The following is a 20932-nucleotide window of genomic DNA, read 5'->3' on the forward strand; positions in this document are numbered from 1 at the left end:
TGATTCTCTTAGAACATTTTTATTTTATCATCCATAAAAACACCATTGTAACAGTACAACTGGTTATAGTTTCAACAGGTCATACAACCAAGAGTTTCAACACCATCAGCAGCCATGTGCGTGTGTTAAGAGTGCGTGTATGTGATTGAGAGGCTCATAGTAATAGCATTAATACCATGTACCAAAGTTTGCAGATCCATTATGAAGTGAATAATCAAATACAGTGTATAACTGAAGACTATGAATACATAAGTTAGAGAGAGACAGCTTTGATTTTTAAAATTCTTGCATAACATTGGACTTTTAAAAAGCTAGCTATCGATTCATGCCCTGTGCACATTATCTTCTGGGTAGTGATGGGCTAAACCATGGCTTTGCCACAGAAAAAAGGCAGCTCCTACTGTGTTGTCTCTGGAGCAGACTGTAAATCAGATTATGATCCTTCAAATCATGATTTATCTGCCATATCAGCTCCTCCTTGTTTTGAGGCACATACCTGGCACAGCATACCTTTCTCTCACCACTGACACAAGTGGGCTGACCACAACATTCAGGCTGTCACTTTTGCCCCATCCATTCCATATATGGATGTAAAAAGCTATAACTTACATCATTTTACTTCCTTGCTTGGCAGTACCAGCACTATGACAATTTGGCCCAATATTCATCACTTGCCATGAATAACCAAGCTTATTCAGGCAACTGCTTCATCATTGGTTTAATCTTAGTCATAAATGTCCATCTATCAATAAATAAAATCATTGGTTTAGCCTTAAACTAAAAGATACAAAAAACTCCCTCACTGGTAGTTGTTTAGAGGTGTTTTCGCTTTACTTGGAAGGCAAACCCCCCAAAACAAACATTTCTCCATGAGCTTAATAAAGTAAAAATTCAAAGTACTCTTTGGATCAGACGTGGAATCAGTTTAAAACATGGTGCCACATGCAACCTCGCTACTTTTCAATGCTCAGGCAAAATATTGAATGAAGCAGGTCACTGGTGCAAACTGACACAATTACATTTTGCTGTGGAAAGAGGGGTTGGACAGCAAAGTGTCCCAAAAGTTTTCCTTACGAAATTAGTCTCTACTTTGTTGAAAGGGACCTTCTACAAAGCCCATCAAACTAATCCAGCTAAAATGGAAAGCTAATATTCTCATTAGAACCACATCTGGCACATTTCATATTCCACTATAAAACTGAAGCTTAGGTTGTGTGTGACAGTCAGTCTTCAACAACTGTTCAAAAAAACCATGTATAAATAAAGGACATATTTCTTCTCAAGTCAAGAACAAAATGATGTGAAATTACCCATGTCTTCTCTAACCAAGTATTTATAAGGCACTCAAATTAACCTTAAAAAAAATAGACCCCATGACAAGTACAAACTGTTAATACCTGTCTATATGAAATAGCAGCAGTTTTTTCAGTAGTCTAGAAGCCAAAATGTTTTCCCTTCAAAACATATTAAACTTTATACTGATAAGCAATAACAATAACAAACAAATCCTTAAAGTCCATACCCACTTGATCAGAATCAGTACAAATCTGACAGGCACAAGTGAAGAGGATTTTCTCAAACTTTGATATTTAGGTTTCAAACTGAGACAAGTTGTTAGTTACCATTTGTCTGCTCTGTTAACTGCGAGTTTAATTTGAAAATGTATTAACCATATCTGAATTGTGTTAGCTCTTGACTTCCCTTAAATTTAAAGCCCTGCACCAGTTACTGATCTGAAACAAACATTTTTAAACCCATGATTAAATTTGAAGTAAATCCCTCCCCTTTGGCACCTAATTCTGAGACTTCCCTCATTGTCTAATTCAATGACTTTACTATCTGTCTCAGGTATAATACATGTAATCCAGTAAATAACTGATCTATTTAATTATCTTCTTCTTTCCAATTTTTCCTACTTATTGAAAAGCTATTAATTCACATATACATCACTATGTTCTAAGACATAAAGAGATGTCACAGGGTAGGATTGCAATTCCTTAAATAAAATTACTTTGAGTTGGGAAATTTGTTTTAAAACATACTAACAATTATTAAATACAAGTTTATAAAGTAGGAATCTGTACTTTTAAACATCAACAGTAATGAGCTTATTTTGGACAGTAATAAAGCTTTTGTGAGACTGTAATGACTAACTATTGGTAAATCCATTTTTCCCTGATTGCTTGCTTAAGTTATTCAGGCTCAGTGCCTTGCTGCTTTGCAGATTTTATCATATACCTCTGGGAAGGCATCCTTGCAATTCATTTGCTCCCTCAGCTTGTGGTAGAGGGAACCATCAAACATATCCCAGAATTCCTCACGGCTCATATAACAATCTGCATACAACATTTGAAAACTGAAATAAAAAAGGGATAAGTAAATGTTAATGTCATTGTAAAATTTCAAGTAAAACAATGCAGGAATTTAGAAGAAGCAATAAATTATGGCTACAATTCATGATATTTAAATTCCACTTTTTAAAAGAGCAAATAAAATATATTTATTACCATGCATTATGCTGAAATATTCAGCCAGACAGTTTAATGGCAGAATACTCACAACTGCATTTGGAAATAGAGGTCAGAATATAAAATGGACCATGCTACTGATTTTTTCCATGAACTTTTTTGGTGAAGGGGGACAAAAAAATGTTACACTTGAAATAGTGGTTTTAAAAATGAACACATGCTTCAGAGGATTTCTTTCCTAGACAGTGTCTTGCCATCTTATTAGTTTTTGTTATTCCACTAAAAGATACAATCTACACACAGTTTGATTTACTGTTGAATCATAAAGAACTTTTCCAAAAAAGACATTTCCACATCATCCCTGACAGCCGTTCGACCTGTTCTTAAAAATGTTCAACCTTATCTTCCTCACCATCTGGAACATTTGAGTCTTTAAAATGAAAAATTTCAGCTTGTGTGTATGCTTTAAACACTGAGCAGTATACTGAAGAATGTGGCTTTCTGTAATGCGGTTACACAATTTGTCCAAGAGAAAAGCACTGTTTCACATTATGCTGCTTTGAATCAGACATGAGATCGTGCTTGTGAAGATAAAACACTAACTCATGAAGAACCGGCAATACCAAAAATGCCTCTTACAATAAATACATATATAATTTTGAGTTGGGCCCTATGATGAAGGCCAAAATACCATCTAACATTACATCCCTCCTTTCAGGGGAGGTTGAGGGAAGCACCTGATGCAGCAGTGGGGGAAATGTCTATATAGGCATGCAGTGCAGCAGTGGATGGGGGGAAGCATGCGAGTGGCATGCATGATATGGTTTACAGTTTGCAGCCCCTGCTTGTGTAGCCCCTCGGGTATGTAGCCCTTGAAGTAGAAGTTGGACAGTCCTGTATTGGTCTACTGCATGGTTATGAATCTGTAGAATTTTACAAAGTATTTAAGGCTAAGTCTGTTTTCATATGAACAGTACATACAATAAATAAATACTGTGAAGAGTAAGTGCAGCCTGGTTGTTTAAAGGGAGATGACATATGGGAACAGAAAGCCCCAGAAAACAAGGGAGAATAGACAGAGAATATGGTAGGAAAAGAGTGTTTGCTTCATTGAAAGAAAGTGTGAGGATTTGTATGCCACCTGGTTGGCATGCTACAACTATCTAGCACAAGAGGACCATAAAAAAAGAGCATCACAGTTATACTGCAATGTGGAAACAAGCCAACAGAAGACGTATTCCCTGTTCAAAAATGAAAGCCAACAGAAGATGTATTCCTATCCTCCTTCTGAGCAAACCATAACAGGCAGTGACTCGAGGGAGTCATTTATGTAAATTAGCACAGCCTGTACTCCAAAATGCATTTTTGTAATATTGTTCTTTATATGTATGTCTGTCGTATGGTTATGTGGTTGTTAATAAAAAAAAATACAAAAAAAAAAAGGAGCTGACTTATTCTGACAGGTCAAATACTTTGGCTCTACATTGTGTATGTTCTCTGCATCATCTCAAAAACAGACTCAACAGTGTTACATAGTCATGTAGGACTCAAGTTCTTACCACCTGAAGTTATGTAAAAATAGAAATCTGAATACATCTAGATAAGTTTGACTGGCAAATTTAATATTATAATTTAATAGTAGTAGTTAATTTAAAAAATAATATAATTTAATAGTAGTTAATTTAAAAAAAAAGACAAACTTAAAAGACTATTCTACTGTGTCAGATTGTGGGCAAGGCCCTCACTCCTGCTGTTACAACTTTCTCACCAAGTTGCAAAGAGTTTCTAATATTCTCAGCTGCAGCTGAAAAAAAACTCTCCCAGCAAGAACTAAAAAACCCTACTGCAAGTCCTGGTAAAGGACAGGGCAGAGCCATCACAGACCATGTGATGCAGTCTATGATCAGTGCTGCAGTCTGGAGACAGAAGAGAATTTCAGCCACCACACATTATGCATTAAGTAAAGCAAATTTAAGACAGTCATAATGACTATGTACCAAGGGGCGGGCAATTATTTCAGGTGGAGTGTTGCTTAATAATTTGGTGAGATTTAGAAGGCCGCATGGGCAGCCGTGCCCCTTGACAGTTGCCCTGCCCCCCCTGGTTACCATCTTGGAACAAGAAGTCCCACCCCTAACCTTTGCCACCGGAAGTCCCTCCCCTTGCCCACCCCCAAAATACTCCTTTTGGGAGGGAGGGGTTGCCATCTTAGAACCAGAAAAAACCAAATCATACACTACAAGTTAGATACCTACTATAATGTATTTTAATTTTATTACAAAAAATGTTTTTGTTGTGATTTGTTTGTGTACTGTATATAGAGATGATTGCATAATAACTCAAAAATAAATTCTTAGTCTTATATATTGTGTGGGGGGTGTGTATGATGGGGCATGGGGGTGTGTGTGTATGGTGGGGAGGTGTATGGTGGAGTGTGTGGGAGATGTATGGTTGTGTGGGGGGGTTGTGAGGGGATATGGCTGTGTGTGTGGGGGCAATAGGGTAGGTTGGGGGGCTGTGGATATGTGGGGTGGGGGGTTTTGGGGGCAGGGTGTGTAGTGTTTGTGGGAGAGTGCAGGGGTGTGAGGACAGCAGGCAAGGGCACAGGAACCTGCATAGCAGGGGGCAGGGAAGGCAGTTGGCTCCAGTGCATGGGCCTTCCCTCCAGTGCTGCGCAAGTGTAGGAACTGCCTCTGCACAGAGGGAGCGCCAGCAATAGACTGCCCAGTGGGGGCTGTGCTCCACACCATGATGTGCAGTGCAGGCTGGAAGCATGCACTGCCAGGCACAAGTGCTCCAAGTGCCCCTGCCTGCTGCTGCTGCCTGCCAGGGCTACGTACCATGGGCGGAGTGGGCGGGGGGTGTGCCCACACCCCTTCCACCCTCCCTCACACCCACACCCCGCACATCCAAACTCCATGCTGCTGCCACCCACCCTGGGCATGGGCTCCATGCTGCCGCCAGCCCCAGCCCCACATTCCCACCCAGATGCAGCTCCACCCCCGCCACTTCCCTACCTGCTGCTTGGGGCAAGTGGGATGCCAGGAAAGCTAAGCAGGTCCCCGGTGGCTGTAGTGGCAGCAGAAGCCCCACCTGGAAGCTGCTGCTGGCCAGGCCAGGTCTTTCCGTCCACAAGGGTGGGAGCAAGGTGCAATAGGATATGTGGGCAGGGGTGTGTATACGTGGGCATTTCGATCCCACCCTCACGGGCAGAAAGGCTAGGTGGGGTACAATTCATTGGTGGGCACCACAGGCTGGATAAAGTGCCTGGTGGGCCAGATGTGGCCCGTGGACTATATTTTGCCTGCCCCTGCTATATACCGTCAGAATAATTAAAATTTAATATTGCAATAATATAAAGTTAAAAACATGCTGATTAAGCATCAAGATAGTAAGTCATGTGGTACTGTTCTGAAGACTAAGAATCTTACCCATGCACATTTCTTACAAACTTTTCCAGTTGTCTCATTGAGGCTCTAGCTTCAAATTGTTTTGTTTTGGGGCCTCCATAAGCTCCTATATCCACATAGAGTTCCATTTCATCGCCCTTTGGATGGACCATACCAGGGTTATTAGGTAATATGAAAGGACATAACCAGAGGGGATAAACCTGCAGAGATAAGGAAATAAATTTAAGAGCAAAACACCAAGTCCTTTGTTAATGAAGCTGACAAAATTACAACCAAATTACACATTCCAAAAAATTTCAGATAAACTTTTGAACGCAAGACCTGAAGAACTGTCTTTGCATTCAAAAGTTTATCTAACTCCATCCCAACTTATACAGCTGGTTGAATAAAAGATATCAGCCTAAGAAATCTGTGCCTTGCATACTTTCTGGACCATGACAGCTACAACACTCTTATGTTTTTATCAACCATTTCAGATAAAACAAAATCCGATCAAGTTTTACCCAGTATTGTTTCTTTTAAAATAACTGTTTGTTTAAAGATAAAAATTCTAGCTATTTGAATCTTAAGATTTACTCTCCTCCTTCTTTTTGCTAAGTATTTCATTTCATCTGTAGCATAACAGGGTATAATTAACTGTCATCATTTTCTTAAAATTAACATCCTGACATTTTGTGCCAAAGGCACAGCTATAAAACAAGATTAGTGATCACCATTCAAATGTTTACAAGCTTTGTATCATTTGTATCAGATTTTTAAGATGTGCTCTTACATTAAGGTCACTGTGGAAGGTTTTGATAGATTTTTCAAGGCTTTTCATTGGAACCAACATGTCTTGTACAACATGATGCTGCTCATATAGCTTACGAGTAGCTTCTCCTTGTGTCAATTTCAATAGAGAGATTTTTGGAGGAACCATCCAGCCAAAAATGTAACGAAAAATAGGATTATTGCCAAAAGGAATTATATCCTTAAAAGAGAAAAAAGAAAAGTTGGGAGTACATTAAGTGAAACAAAAGTCAGAATTTCAGATTTTTATTTTGATAGCTCCATTAAATCACAACTCTCAAACTAAACTAATGAAAGATACATACTACATTAATATGGCTATAGAGCAAGGGTTGTCAACCGGGTGTATGCGTACCCCCTGGGGGTACGCAGCAGCACAGAGAAGTGGGAGGTACTTGGGAAGTGCCGCTGCTGCGTGCTGCCACCGCGCCACCCCCCATGTCCAGAAGGGGGGACCCTCCAGGAGGGGGACCCACCAGGAGGGGTACCCTCCTTAAAAAAAGGTTGAAAAACCCTGATATAGAGTACGAGGACATTATTATGAATTTGATGCAATACTAAAAATTCTCTTATTTCTATGGTAGGCACATCCATTGGTTCCAATCTAGATCCATTTTAGAGTGCTTTTTGGCAATCAAAATCTTACTTGCAGTTCCCAGAAGATACTACGTGTGTGTCTGTGGTAGTAATGCCTTGCTGGAATGTACTCTGACCCAGTTTGGTTAGCCTTCAGATACTTTTCCGCATGCTTGAAAAACCATGGCTTGTAGTAGTTACCAATTCTATTTATCTAAAAAAATTTTTTGTAAAAATGAGTATGTGCATGTATCTATATGAAACAACAAATACCAATACAGTTATTATTCCTTACTTGAAAATTTGATAAATGTGGTATTAAGTGTACTTGGTAACATAAGACTTTCATTTTGCAGTTACTCTTAGAGGAAAGAACAGCATACATGTCAAGAAAACTTTTAAAATGTGATTTTCATATGTTGGTGTTTTACACCATAGTATAGATGCGTTTTGCTCTCCATGTTTTCCGATTTTTCCTCATTAACATTAACTTACAATAGGGTTTGGCTTCTATAAAGCAAATTAGATCTTTCAAGCAGGGGTGCCAAACTCATTTGGGCCAATGGGCCAGATGAAGGGCACAGGGCCAATCTGTGGGGCAGATTGTATCCACAGACCAGCCCCACGCACTGCAGCATGGAGGGCTAGTCTGGTGAGGTACTACATGCAGCACACACTACAGATCCAGCCCTGCATGTCACATCTAGCACACATCGACTCTAGTTCAGGGTTCACACTGCATGCAGTGCCTGCATCAGACAGACCCAGCACAATGGCTCCTGCACACAGCTCCATGCACCATACAGCACACAGGACTGGAGCCAGTATGTGTGGCTTGTGATATGTGGGGTAGGTCTAAGACCAACCCATGGGCTCCTAGGTTTCTATGGGCTGGATCTGGCCTGTGGGCTGTTTATTTGACAGCCTTGATTTAAAGCAGATGTAGATATTTTAGGAACATTACTCTCTCAAGTCATTATTGGGCAAAAGTCTCCACATGGCAAACAGTTCTATAGCATGTTTTGGCCAACATTTAATAGTAATTTTCTAGCCAAATGATATTATTTTATATTGACATTGTAGTAATTTATATATACAAATCTCCCCTTCCCCCCAGTTTTATTTTCCCATTTTAAATCATAGCATTTTTTCCCCATAAATAGGTAGAGATGCTTTTGTTTTTGTATTCTGAAACGTTGTGGCCATAGACTAAACTATGTACTAGAAAAATAAAACTTGGAGGTTTGAAAAAACCTACCAATATAGGAAATTCAGGTGTAAGCTCATGAATGTATTACTGCCTGCAGAACTGTACTGGTAAATACATTCAACCACTTCAGCCATCCCCAACTATTTTATAGTCCATTAAAAAGTATATGCTTGTATCAATTCTGAAATTTTGTTTTACATCCTCATATAGTGCATTTTTTTCATGAAAGAGAACTGAAATGCTGCTTATTGGTTTCCCTTAGTTACCTTGCCTTGTTCTGCTTCATCAGTCAAGATTCCTGTCATGATGACTGCTTCTTCCAGAGAGTACACCAGTCCTTCCACAAAATTGTTTTCTTTCTTTTTAGATTCTTCAGTAAACTTTTCACAGATCTTCTCCAAACCTCTTACAGGCTCATAATGTAATTTTACGTATTTCTTGACAGGAACCATTTTTATTTCTGCTGCAACCAGGAACCCCAGAGTACCGCAAGACCAAGGCACAGCATAAAACAGGTCTGAATTTTCAGTCTGCAAAAAGTATGTCATACTAAATCATATGTCCATACTTACAACCGTCAATGACATTGTAAATCATTGCAAAATAACATTTTCTCTTACTGGTGAACATCTCACAAGACTTCCATCAGCGAGAACAAGTTCATAAGCCAAGCAGGTATGTTGAAAAAGTCCATAGATATGGGATGAAGACTCAATGCCAGTTCCCATGATCAGACCACCTTATTAAGAGATCAGACAATACAATCATTTGAAACTTACTTCCCTTTAAGAAGAAAATAATTTACATAAGTTTTTTAAAGGGCTCTTACAGTCATTTTAGAACAGGTTTAAAGCTCAGAAAAATATCTATAATATAATGTCCCAGCAGAATATATAGATTAGTGAGAATTTCTTTTAAAATGTTTTTGAGAAGCTGAGACTATCTGTCATTATAGATACAGAAGCTATTTAATTAAAAAAAAAATAAGTCATGCACTTCTCACCTACTGTGAGGTCATCAAGTTCTGGGACCACTGGGAGAGTCCAACCCATAGGGTTCAAGTGAGCTGTCAACTGACCCATTGTGACCAATGGTTCCACACGGACCACCTAAAAATAAAAATATTATTCTACTATTAGTGCTGACAACACAAATCTGGATTGCACTTCTGTGTATTATCAGAATTAAGACACACTGCAAGTCAAGAGTTTAATTAAAAATATTTGTGAAGCTGTTTAGAGATTATACCCTCTATCCCAACATCTTGAAAAACTCTCCTGCTAAATCCCCTAAAGATAATTCAACAGGTGTTTTAGAGTTCAGTTCATTACACAGATTAGTTGCTTACAATTTCTTTCAGATAAAATGCTCCATGCATGGATTTAAAAAAATATTAAATATGGTGGGTTTACTGTTTGTGAAAGGGCACGTCTCCACAAGACACTGACAGTGCAGCAGCCTAATAATATTACGCAGCAGTGCGTCACAGCACGGACCATACTAATTTGCTACAGCACAGTATTATTATTAGGCTACTGTGCAGTAGTGTCACTTAAAAGACATAAGCCAGCTACTGTGCAGTAACTCAGTTACTGTGCATTTTAGTACCTGATTATATAAGTACTAAATAAATGCATACTGGCCACTACTTAGAGTCTCATACAGACAAACACTACCATTTTAAAATGGTGCATGCATAGGCGCATGTACTCTTTGCAAGCTCATTTTATCATATTCATGTCCTAATATTCTTGACGTTTGAAGTGTTCAGTTGTGTTCCTATGTTTGCAAAACTCCAGTTTATATACACACAAGATTTCCACAAATGAGGTCCTTGGCATTATTTAAATTAAGCTATTTTGATGCTCTTAACTGAGACACTGAATCAACTGATTTAAGATAACACTTCAAGAAAAGCAGAAGTGTTACCTTTAATGAGAGAACAGAACTCCAAAAAAGTTTCACAATTCTTATACTCAAAAGACGTATGTAAGGGCAGACAACTTTAACTGAACAGGCACAAGATTTTTTTCAGAAATAACTAGATTTTGTTTACGAAATGCATACATCTCTCAGAAAAAAATATATTTAAAAAGTTTGCCCCATAATATACCACATTCACAAAATTCTGCCAGGGCTTTCAGAGTAAGGCATAGTATTGAATAGTTTGGAAGTAGCCCTTAAGTCATTTTGACCGGCTCTTCAGAGTATGGCGGGGGCAGGGGAGTTGCACAAGAAAGTGGAAACAAAGCCTTTCATGTGTCTTTCAAAGCTGCATTTTCAGTAGACAGACTTGAAAAGACAGCAATGACATGATTCACTTTGGGTGCATTTACATGTGCCCCTGACTGCACAGGACCTGCTGGTACTGCATGGTCTCAGTGGCACACGGGTCGTTTTTTTACCCTACTGTGCAGTAGCATTGAGCTACTGCAGCAGCTGTTGCTACTGCACAGGAGTGGTGGCATCAGGGTTAGTGCTCGCCAGTGCTACATTGCCTCAGCTCATTGCTACAGTGACGTAGCATCTTGTGAAGGCATGCCTAGTAAGATGATTATCTTTGCATCTGTTAGGGCTACAGAATTTTTTAAATCAAAGAATAAATGATCTAGGCACAAATATGTCCTCAAAATAAGAACCCAAATAATGAGCTGGCTCATACCAGACCCTTGAATCTAAAAGCTTTGTTCAAGAGTGTCAGGTTCTACTATGAATCAGTATCTTATGTCCATTTTCTCTTCCAGGAAGAAAATAATTTGCTCTGCAGTTCAAATTTACAGACCGATTCACTCTTTGTTGTGCACAATATTGATGCTGTTCTGCTTTAATGCTAGAAGTGAATTACAACAAAAAAAACTTTTCAGTTTTTTTTACTAAAATATACATGAAGACATCACACTAGAATTTGTGTATTTTTTAAGCCAGATCTTAAATATTTCTAAGAAACCTGGGCACATCAGACCCACAAAATTATGAGAGCAGAACTGCATGCTCAAACGCATTACGCTACCTTCCAAACTAGCAGCCATGTAGTACGTTTGAAGGCACTACTGCCTAGCACAGTAGGTTAATAATGCAAACTTACCACTACTGTCCTTTAGCCAAGAACCATAATAAAATACTGGCAACATTATTGTTCCTAAACTTTTCTACATGTATTACCTGTCTTTCAGTATCTACTTCTAGAATATCCATTAAGTTGATCATTATGTTCTTATGAGTCTTCTTGTACTTCCCAACGCGAAGTGATACAGTTAGCCAACCGGGTCGGCCAGTACACATGTATGTTTTCCTGCCTTCCTTTTTCCATTCCCGCACCTGTAAGAGTTCATGATTAGACTTATACTTTGAAATATAGAAATGCAAGCATGAAAATGGTAAGTGAAAACTGTTTTCCCAATTTGAAAGCATGTGAATTATTTGTCAATAATGCAGCCTGGAAGTTTTAGCATGACTCAGACCTGTGAACTTTTCACAAAATAGCACCAGTAGTTCTAACTGTCTGAGGGTAATAATTATAAAAGATCCATACTTCTGAGCTTTTGGCATGTTATTCAGAAAAACTATTAGTAAATAATATTTAAAAAATCCACAGGAAAAATGAGTCACTCTGCAAATGTTCATTGGCATAAATAGGCTCAACGCCATGTAAGACAGTGAAACTGCACCTATCTGTGACCACAGAAAATTTGGCCCACAATGTGAAAAAAAAAAGGCAAAGATAAAGGTCACAGGGAAACTGCACAGATACATCATGCAGTCCCTATTAGGGCTGTGCAAAGCTTCGGTAGCTGATTCGATTTGGAGGAGATTCGGCCCAATTCGGTGGCCAAATCTCCGAATCTGAATCGGGAGACTCATTCATCTCGCCAAATCAAATCAGAAGCCTCCAAATCGATTCAGACAGATTTGGAGATTCGGCCATAGACTGTACAGGCAGGTACTAGGCAGTGGCGGTGGGAGCAGCTAGGGGTGCAGCTGGAAGGGTCTCAGCTTGAGTTGGCAGTCCCTGGAGAAGCTGCAGCTCATCCGGCTGCTCCCCCTGCTGGGGCAAGGCAGGCAGTGCTGGCAGCCCCAGAAGCAGCTGCTGAGGCTGTGGGGAATGATCAGGAAGCTGGGGGATCAAGCTGGGAACTGGGGAATTGAACCAGGAATTGGGGGGGAAATGATCGGGGGCTTGGGGAACAAACAGGGGCTTCCCCCCAGCTCCCGGTTTGATCCTGCAGCTCCCAGCTTCTCCGGGGGCTGCCAGCACTGCCTGCCTCACCCCAGCAGGGGATGCAGCTGGATGTGTCATGGCTTGAGCCAGCAGCCCTTGGAGAAGCCATGGGGGTTAATGACTGGGTAGCTGGGGGAATAATGGGGAGCTGAGGGATTGAACTGGGAGCTGGGGAGAAGCCCCTGTTCATTCTGCCAGCCTGATCATTCCCCCCAACTCCCAGTTCGATCCCTCAGCTCCCCAATCATTCCTCTCAGCCCCTGTGGCTTCCCTTGGGGCTGCCAGCACCGCCTGCCTCGCTTGCTGGAGGGGAGCAGCTGGGATAGCTGCATCTTCTCCCGGGGCTGCTGGCTCAAGCCAGGGCTTGTCTGGCTGCTCCCCCCGCTGCTCCTGCTGGCACTGCCTGCCTGTATAGTTTATGACCGAATAAGATTTGGCACCGAATATCTTCAGATTTGGATTAATCGAATCAGGACAGTGATTCAAATTACCGAATCGAATCACTGTCCCTCCGAATCACCGAATCCGAAGCGAATACTTTTCGCTTCACACAGGCCTAGGCGCTATGTATCTGCATATCTAGTATGACTAGATTTTAGAGAACTAGAATTTTAGACAGGTGATTTTATTTTACCCTAAATGCATGCATGTAGACAGCCTGCTTCTGACAATTACAAAGCTTAAAGGATAATTCCTTACACACTAATATTAAAGTGTACCTATAATATTCTAATATAATAAAGGGCTTGGTCTATCTGTCTGTCCATAATGCTCTTGGAGCACTCTGACTGGTTACTGAAACAACCTATCAGAGTGTTCCAAGAGCATTAAGAATGGGAGGCGGCGGTGCGGCACCATGACAGCAGGGATGAAGCAGGGGGGTAAGGCCAGCACCACTGGCCTTACCCCCTCCCTCTGGGCCCTGCTCCCTGGAGGCAGCAGCAGCACGGGGTGCTGGCAGAGGGGGACAGAAGGGCAAGCTTCCCCACCCCTGTTCTTGGGAAGTAGTGGCATGGGGAGGGGTGGTTAGGGTTAGCAAGCTTGCCCTCCACCTCTCCCCCATCATTCTTGATGGGCAATTGGTTAGTTTGTAAAGAATGTAAGAGAGGAAAAATGGGTGAGATAAGAATGAGGGATAGACTGTAAAATGTTAAGTAATGGAAAAAAATTCCATGTTTTCTAAAATGATAGTAAAAAAAAAAGTCTCAGCCTTACTCCAATATTCCATTAGCTATTTGAACAATAATAAAATACTGGTTGTCCAGCTATGGGAAAAATGAACATTGATACATAACATTAATTAAGTCATCCAACAGGCTGTAGCAGGTGTACAATGAAGAAAACTGCAGACAACAGTCCCAGTCCTGCCACTACATCAGTGTAGAAAGATGCACACAGGATCCACAAAAAAAGGAAGGGCAATTGTCAAATGTCCAAATCATCCATATTAATGGTGTTCAAACTTTTCCCTGGCTGGCTAGATGGGCAGTACCCTGTCCCTCTGCAGCCTGGATCCCGCTAGTGGTCCCGATCTGGCACAGGGGCCAGCATGGTGGGCACCATTCAGCCATGCAGAGTGGGGCACAGGGCAGCCCAGCCGCAACCTGATCCCACAGGAGAAAGGGGGCATGGCTTGGCCCCAAACTGATCCCACAGGGGAAAGGAGGCATGGCTTGACCCCAAGCTGATCCCACAGGGGAAAGGGAGCATGGCTTGGTCCTGCAGGGGAGGGAAAGGGGGGATAGCTTGGTTTTATTGGGGGGTGGGAGGAAGAGAGTGTGGCTTGGCCCCAACCCAGCCCTGCTGGGGAGGGGGAGAGGGGGCATGGCCCAGCCTCAATCTAGATGCAGGAGAGGGAGAAGTGGCTTACCTGCAACCAGCAGTGTGGGGTTTGGGAATTTGGCAGGGGGAGGGTGACCGCATTAAATGACCACTGCTCTCCTGCCATCAAATTTCCTACCTGTGAGGAGCCCCGCAGGCCAGATAGAATGGCTTCATAGGCTACATTTGGCTCATGAGCAGGAGGTTGAGCGCCCCTGATCTATACCAGTGATTCTCAACCTTTTGGCTCTGAGGGCCAGATGTGCGGGGCCAGCCTGTGGACTAGATCTGCAGTCAGTGCCCAGAACCACAGCCCAGATCTGGCCCTGCACCACCTGAATTTCCAGTGATTTTAAGGTTAAGTAATATATGAATGCTCCATAATATTGTCAAGGTAAGTTTCAGCAAAAGTATGCTTACCACTACTAATAATGCTATAAAGGTTGTTATTCATCCTTATTAGAACTATGGCAGTTATTTTAAACTCATGAAAAATATAACTGGGAAAAGACTCAATTTAACTGTAATACAAATCCAATAATATATTATTTTTATGTTTAATACAGGAGGCAAACAACCCTTTTTTCTCCATAAACTTAAAAAGGGCAAGGTGGTATATCACATGTGGCTTATCAAGATATTAGGACTTGTACTTTCTTAAGTAAGTGTTGCCACGCAAACTACAGAGTAAAATAGCAGAAATGAGATAGAAGAAAAAAAAAGCACAGATATGACTTCATTTTTCTCAATTGTTGCACATGGGCAACAGAGGCTGGATTCAGCTCTGGAAATGCCACCGAAGATTAGAGAGAGAGAGAGATCAGCAGAGAAATGTTACATCAGTGATGCTATGCAATGAGCTGGCAGAAACCTCATTATGGGATTCATAAAAAAGATGCCTATTTATACAGCGTAGGTGCCAATGATGCAACTCAAAACTACACTTGCCGGCAGCAGTACAATGTAAGGCAACCTGCTGCCAGGACGCCGGGCTGGTTACTAACCAACTCTGTCTTTATAACAGTCTCCCCAGCCGCCCCCACATTTCCAAATGCCAGCGAAGAAAGCAAGTTTTGCAACATGAAGGTACGGCTGCTCCGGACCAAGCAGACGAGCCAAGTACCAGGTATAGGAGCCGCACGGAGAGATTGGTTTACGCCAGCGGAGCTGCAGCCTGAGCGTCCTCGTTGACCTAAAGACGGGCAAAAACAGATGCGGCGCGAGAGATGTTCGGATGCATCCGAGTCAGAAACCCGGGAGCATCGTCGCAGCCCTCAGCACGCGCAGCTTGTCCCTGGAACGAACGTCCGTTCCCTCCGACCGGCCACGACCCAAGCAACACCCGGGGCTAAAAAAAACACAAAGCCAGTCTGATTCGCACCTTGTCCCGCACCAAGCGGCAGACCTCCCAGACAGACCCTTGTCCTACATGAAGCACCTAGCAAGCATCCCAGGGGCTCCACGTGATGCACGGACACAACTGAATAGGCCACAAAGTCGTTATCGCACCATCAAAACGACTGGGGAGCTACCCAAAAAGAGCCGACCCATGACAACGTTAACTGGAAACCGTGTCACATCTCTGCAGCTGGTTTCACCCGCACGTGCGGTGACTGATGAGGCGGCGCGGCGCTGTCCTGCCCGTTTTGAAGTGGGCAGGGCTGACCATCCCTGGATTAGAGCCCAGAAACGGGGACAAGGGGGTCCCCCCCCACCCCCACCCCGCCCTGCAGCCCCCAGGCCCAGGGGCTGCGCTGGCCCTGGGTGTCACCTGCGCCTGGATGTTGCGGACGCGCTGGCTGTGCTGCCTCGGGGCGCTGTGCAGCCGCCACACGGCCCAGGCGCGCAGCTGGTAGTAGACGTCGAAGAGGATGGAGAGGGGCAGCAGGAAGAGGCAGACGAAGACCCAGCGATGGTGCAGCAGCAGGTACTCCAGCCCCTTGTGCCGCACCCACAGCAGCAGCAGCAGCAGCCCCGCGCCCAGCGACAGCACCGGGTCCATCGCGCCCGCCCAGCCGTCCCCTCACGGAGCGACCGCTCAACTGCCGCCAACTGCCCCGCCGAGCTGCCAACGGCCGCCCGCCCGGCCCGCTGATTGGCCGAGCCCCCCTCGGCGCGGTGGGGCGAGGGGAGGCCACCGGCCAATGGCGAGTCGCGGAAGACATCGGACCAGGCGCTGCGCCGCGTGATTGGCTGGAGCCAAGAGACTCCCCCCTCCCCCCTCGCAGCGTTGGGGCAGTCCCCTCAGGGCTGGGGCTCGGGCGGGATGTTGCCGGGCCGCGCTCCTGCCCCTCACGCCGAGGCAGCCGGAGCATCAATAACCGTGGGCAGCGCTCCCATTGTGGCTGGCAGCTTGAGGTGCCCGCACTCAGGCCCGCAGTGACTCAGTTAGCACCCCCCGCTGTTTGCCAAATGCAATTCAGTAAAGACAGGTGCAAAGAAAAAAAAAAAATTCCTATTTGTACCAGGAAATAGGTCGGTGAGAAGGGGCTTCCCGAGTGGTACAGAGTCCGACCCGCTGCTCCAGGCAGGATTGCGTCTGTCCAAACCCTCCGCAACAAGTGTCGGCCCAAGCGGCTCTTAAAAACTTACAAAAGAAAAAAACCAACCAGACCTCTTGGTTTCAAAACGATACCTTTTATTAGACTGACTGGGAAACGGCAAGAAAAAATTGTCCTTTTCTGCAAGCTTTTGGGATCCAAGTCCCTTCGTCAGGCTCTGGGAACAGTAGAGATGGTACAAGACGATAACAAGTCCTCATAAGTAGGAAATATGCTTCATTTTTGCTCAGAGGGAGCGGAAGATGGAAGGCTGTCCCTCTGGATCCACGAGAGTGTCTTTGTGAGCTCGGGTAGGATTTGTTCCCCGGAGGTGTCAGATGGCAGGCAGGGAGGTAACAAATCTTTCTTATTCTGCAATGAAGTTTAAAATCTTGAAAAATTGTGAGGATGGAGGTTGCACAGCTGTCCTACCTAAATCTCCCTCCTGGCAATTTAAGACTCCTTGTCCTGTCCCCTGCAGCCACAGACAGTCTGTCCCCTGTCCTCTTTACAACCACCCTTCAGGTGTTTGAAGGCTGGTGTCCAATCCACCTCCACCCCAAGGTCATTGATTCTTCAGGCTATATAAGCCCAGTTCACCTCACAAATCACGTTTCCTACACTTCTAATTGCTTTCTGTTGCTCGCCACTGGACTTCTTTTAATTTGTCCGCATCTTTCTTGAAGCAGTGCCAAAAACTGGACACAGTCCTCCACGGAGCGGTCCTTCAAGTGAGGCTTCCCCAGTCCCCCGATGAGCAGAAGGATCAATTCCCTTAATTTGCAAGTGATGCTTCTATTAATACAATCCAGTACACTATTGGCTTTTTTGCAGCAAGAGCCCACTGTTGCTCATGTTCAGCTTCTAGCCTGCAATATTCCCCAGGTGCTTTACTGCAACATTGCAGCCTAGCCAGTCAATCCCCAGATGGGATGGAGCATTCACATGCAGAAATACCAAGTGTAGGACTTTGCCTGTGTCCTTACTTAATTTACTTGGATTAATTTTGGACCATTTCTCCAGTTTATCAAGGTCATTCTGAATCCTAAGCCTACCCTCCAGGGTGCTGCAAGTCTACTCTGCTCAATGTCTTCTGCAAATTTGCTAAGCGTACGCTCAATCCCATCCTCCAAGTCACAGTTTCTGTCGCAAATCGCCGGTCACAAACCAGGAAACTTTGCTGCTACGCTGAGTGGTGGCCTCTCAAAACGAATATTTTGGAAGGTGTGTTGCATGGCTGTCAGGCAAGTGATATCACATAGCCCTGTGAGGCAGTGACAGAATGCCTTCACAATATAATGGCGTCAGGTAGAAGGATGGATGCAATTAAGGCCTTACAAGAAGCTCCCAGCGAGATGAGGATTATTCTCACATTTTCAGATTCAGAAATTTGGAGCCATGTAGTGAAGTGATCTGGGAGTAGTCACCGACATGTTAAGTGCTGGAACTGGTTATGCTAGCCTGTGATTTAATGTACCAAAATAGCAGGGTGTAGATGTCAGATTCAGACATGGTGCAACAGTGTGAGACCAAACCATGTCAACCTGTTGTATCATGCTATGAGGAGTCACCTGTTGAAATGCCTCCCTATAATGATGCAATCACAGTAACATGTTAAAAAGGATCAGTTTTGAACTCACAACAAATGACACATTGTGGAATTTGATGCAAATATTTCAGCCGCATTTACTAACGACTTCTAAGTGCGATAGCAGATACTTAAGAGCATGGGGCTAGATGGGACCTCCTGGCTCACTGATGGGAACTCCTGGCCCCCTTCTATCACAGGCAGCCACGTCATATAAGCCCTTTCATAAATTGATCCAACTCCCATCTTAAAGCTAGTTATATTTTCCTATTGAAGATGGTTTCAGAACCTCACTCTTCTGTCCCATGTTATTCAGTCATCTATTAATTCATATGTGAAAGCAAAGTATTATGTAAGTGGTAGCAGTTTAGATTTGGACCATATTTTCAAATTAAGACCTGCCATTGTATTCCAACTTAGTAACATTGGGCTAGGTTCTACTCAAAACCTTTAGCTCTTTATGTGCACATACCTCTGACCTGGAAAACTGTGAACTGGTTTCCAATCAGTGACATTCTTGGAATGGTTTAATTGTTACATCTGCACCTTAATGCTATACTTTCATTTACCTCCCATTAAACCTACAGACCATTCTTGTCTGACTCACTCCTGCTGGCAGTCTCAAGGCTCTGGGATGCAATACAATCTACATGATATAACCTTGAAATAAGGATTATACGAAGTATACCACATTCATCTCCATTATTTGATCACACGTGGGGTTCAAGTAGAAGCGCAAAGAGAGAATATGGATATGTAAACACTTGGCACATCTGTGCATTCATTAATGTGCCATAGTTATGGCACATTAATTTTAGTACCTATATAACCAAGTACTAAATCAATGCACAGTAACTGGTGCTACTGCACAGTATCTCTACTGCATAGCTTTTTAGTGATGCTGACTCTGCAGTAGGCTAATATTAGCGTATTAGCATGGGTTTTGCCCTGCACGCTAATGCACAGTAGAATTAAGCTACTGCACAATTAGCGTCTCGTGTAGACATGCTCACTGTTACCAACTGCCAAGGAAGCAGGTGTAGGTCATGAAATAAAAATTTGAAGTTTAGCAAATCATAGAACTTGACAAAGACTTTGGTGGCTTTGCACAGTATGTCAGGAAACAAGGTCAGCTAGTCGTCAAGGTATTCACAGAGCCAAAATAAACCATGCTGCAGAACTTCTTAGAGGTTTTGTGTATTCGCTCTCAAATTTACTAAATCCATTTGTATAACTGCCAATGAAAAGATACACTCTCTGGATATGAGAAAAAAAGGAATAGCTTGTAACAAAAAGTTGGGCTGAAATGGAATTTGATCTTCAGTGCATCATCATTGTGAGGCAGTGACACCAGCAGAAAAGTAAAATGGCTGTAAAAAATTGCTACTTACCCTTTAAACATCTGGTAAGGACTGTGGTATTTCGGGTTAACATATTCTGCTTCTGGTTGGCTGTGCTACACGCTGGTGAGACTGTGGGCACGTGGAGGCAGGGAGTGCTCTGAGGGACAACAGTTGTTTCTGAGGGGAGCAGTGACCAAGAGTTGGTTTCATGGCCTGAGAGTGAGAACTAGCAGCACTCAGAAGGAGACTGACTTCCAAAATTATTCTTGCTTCTGCCAGGAGGTGCCCTGTGACACTTAAGATGAAGATGGGGTAGTGCAAGAAGCTAGCTGTAATAATAAGGTCTGGTTTTATTCATATTCTAAAATATTATGATAGAGGCTAAGAGAGGCTTCATTTCTGAAAGCAGTATTTAATTACTGCATGTCCCCTGTCCAGAAAGCAGCATTTCCCAATCTGTGGGTTGTGGTTTCTAAGTGTGTGTAGAGTTGTCTGGCTTGCAGGGAGAAGAGCTCATAAGGAGCTGGTCTCATTTCTTGCCTCTACTTTTCTTTTTAAAGAAAGCAGCTACTAGTACCAAATTCACGGATGCCAGAAAAAAGCCTCGGTTGTGCGTTTTTTCCATTGCAACAGCATGAAACAAACACAAAGCATTGTGGGGTCATCTGAGGATGGAAGTTTCTAAACATCTTAACGTGAAGCCACAGGAGAAATAACATTGGAAGTTATTATAATAAATGGATGATATGGGCCAAAGTCTTGTTAATCAAAGATGCTACATGTCTTTTATGCACCTTTGTCTTTATCCTAGTCAATACTATACATTAATGTATTAAACTTTCATGTATACTTAAGGATATTTTCCTGTATCTACATTAATTAGTGAATAGGACTCCTAGCATACTTTTAGGTTTGTTAAGGTAGCACCAAAACTATAGTACTATTTGGAAGTAAAAGCAGGCCAGAAA

The 20932-nt window shown here is 42.9% G+C and overlaps 1 protein-coding gene across 2 annotated transcripts; it reads right to left on the reverse strand.

The window, feature by feature from the left end:
* DHCR24 (24-dehydrocholesterol reductase) lies at nt 1-16551 on the reverse strand. 2 transcript variants are annotated; one of them, XM_006258589.4, is made up of 9 exons: nt 16265-16551; nt 11616-11771; nt 9457-9562; nt 9074-9192; nt 8720-8983; nt 7314-7457; nt 6651-6848; nt 5900-6078; nt 1-2356 (listed from the first exon to the last, which is right to left on the reverse strand). In XM_006258589.4, exons 1-9 carry the CDS (start codon nt 16493-16495, stop codon nt 2203-2205), a joined length of 1551 nt encoding a protein of 516 aa, XP_006258651.1. In that variant the 5' UTR covers nt 16496-16551; the 3' UTR covers nt 1-2202. The 2 variants fall into 2 exon arrangements, with proteins under 2 accessions (XP_006258651.1, XP_019334833.1); XM_019479288.2 differs by lacking the exon at nt 16265-16551 and adding an exon at nt 15617-16157.
* Nucleotides 16552-20932: the final 4381 nt, after the last annotated feature.

This window comes from Alligator mississippiensis, chromosome 5, assembly GCF_030867095.1.
Source record: "Alligator mississippiensis isolate rAllMis1 chromosome 5, rAllMis1, whole genome shotgun sequence".
In the NCBI taxonomy this organism is placed as follows: Eukaryota; Metazoa; Chordata; order Crocodylia; family Alligatoridae; genus Alligator; species Alligator mississippiensis.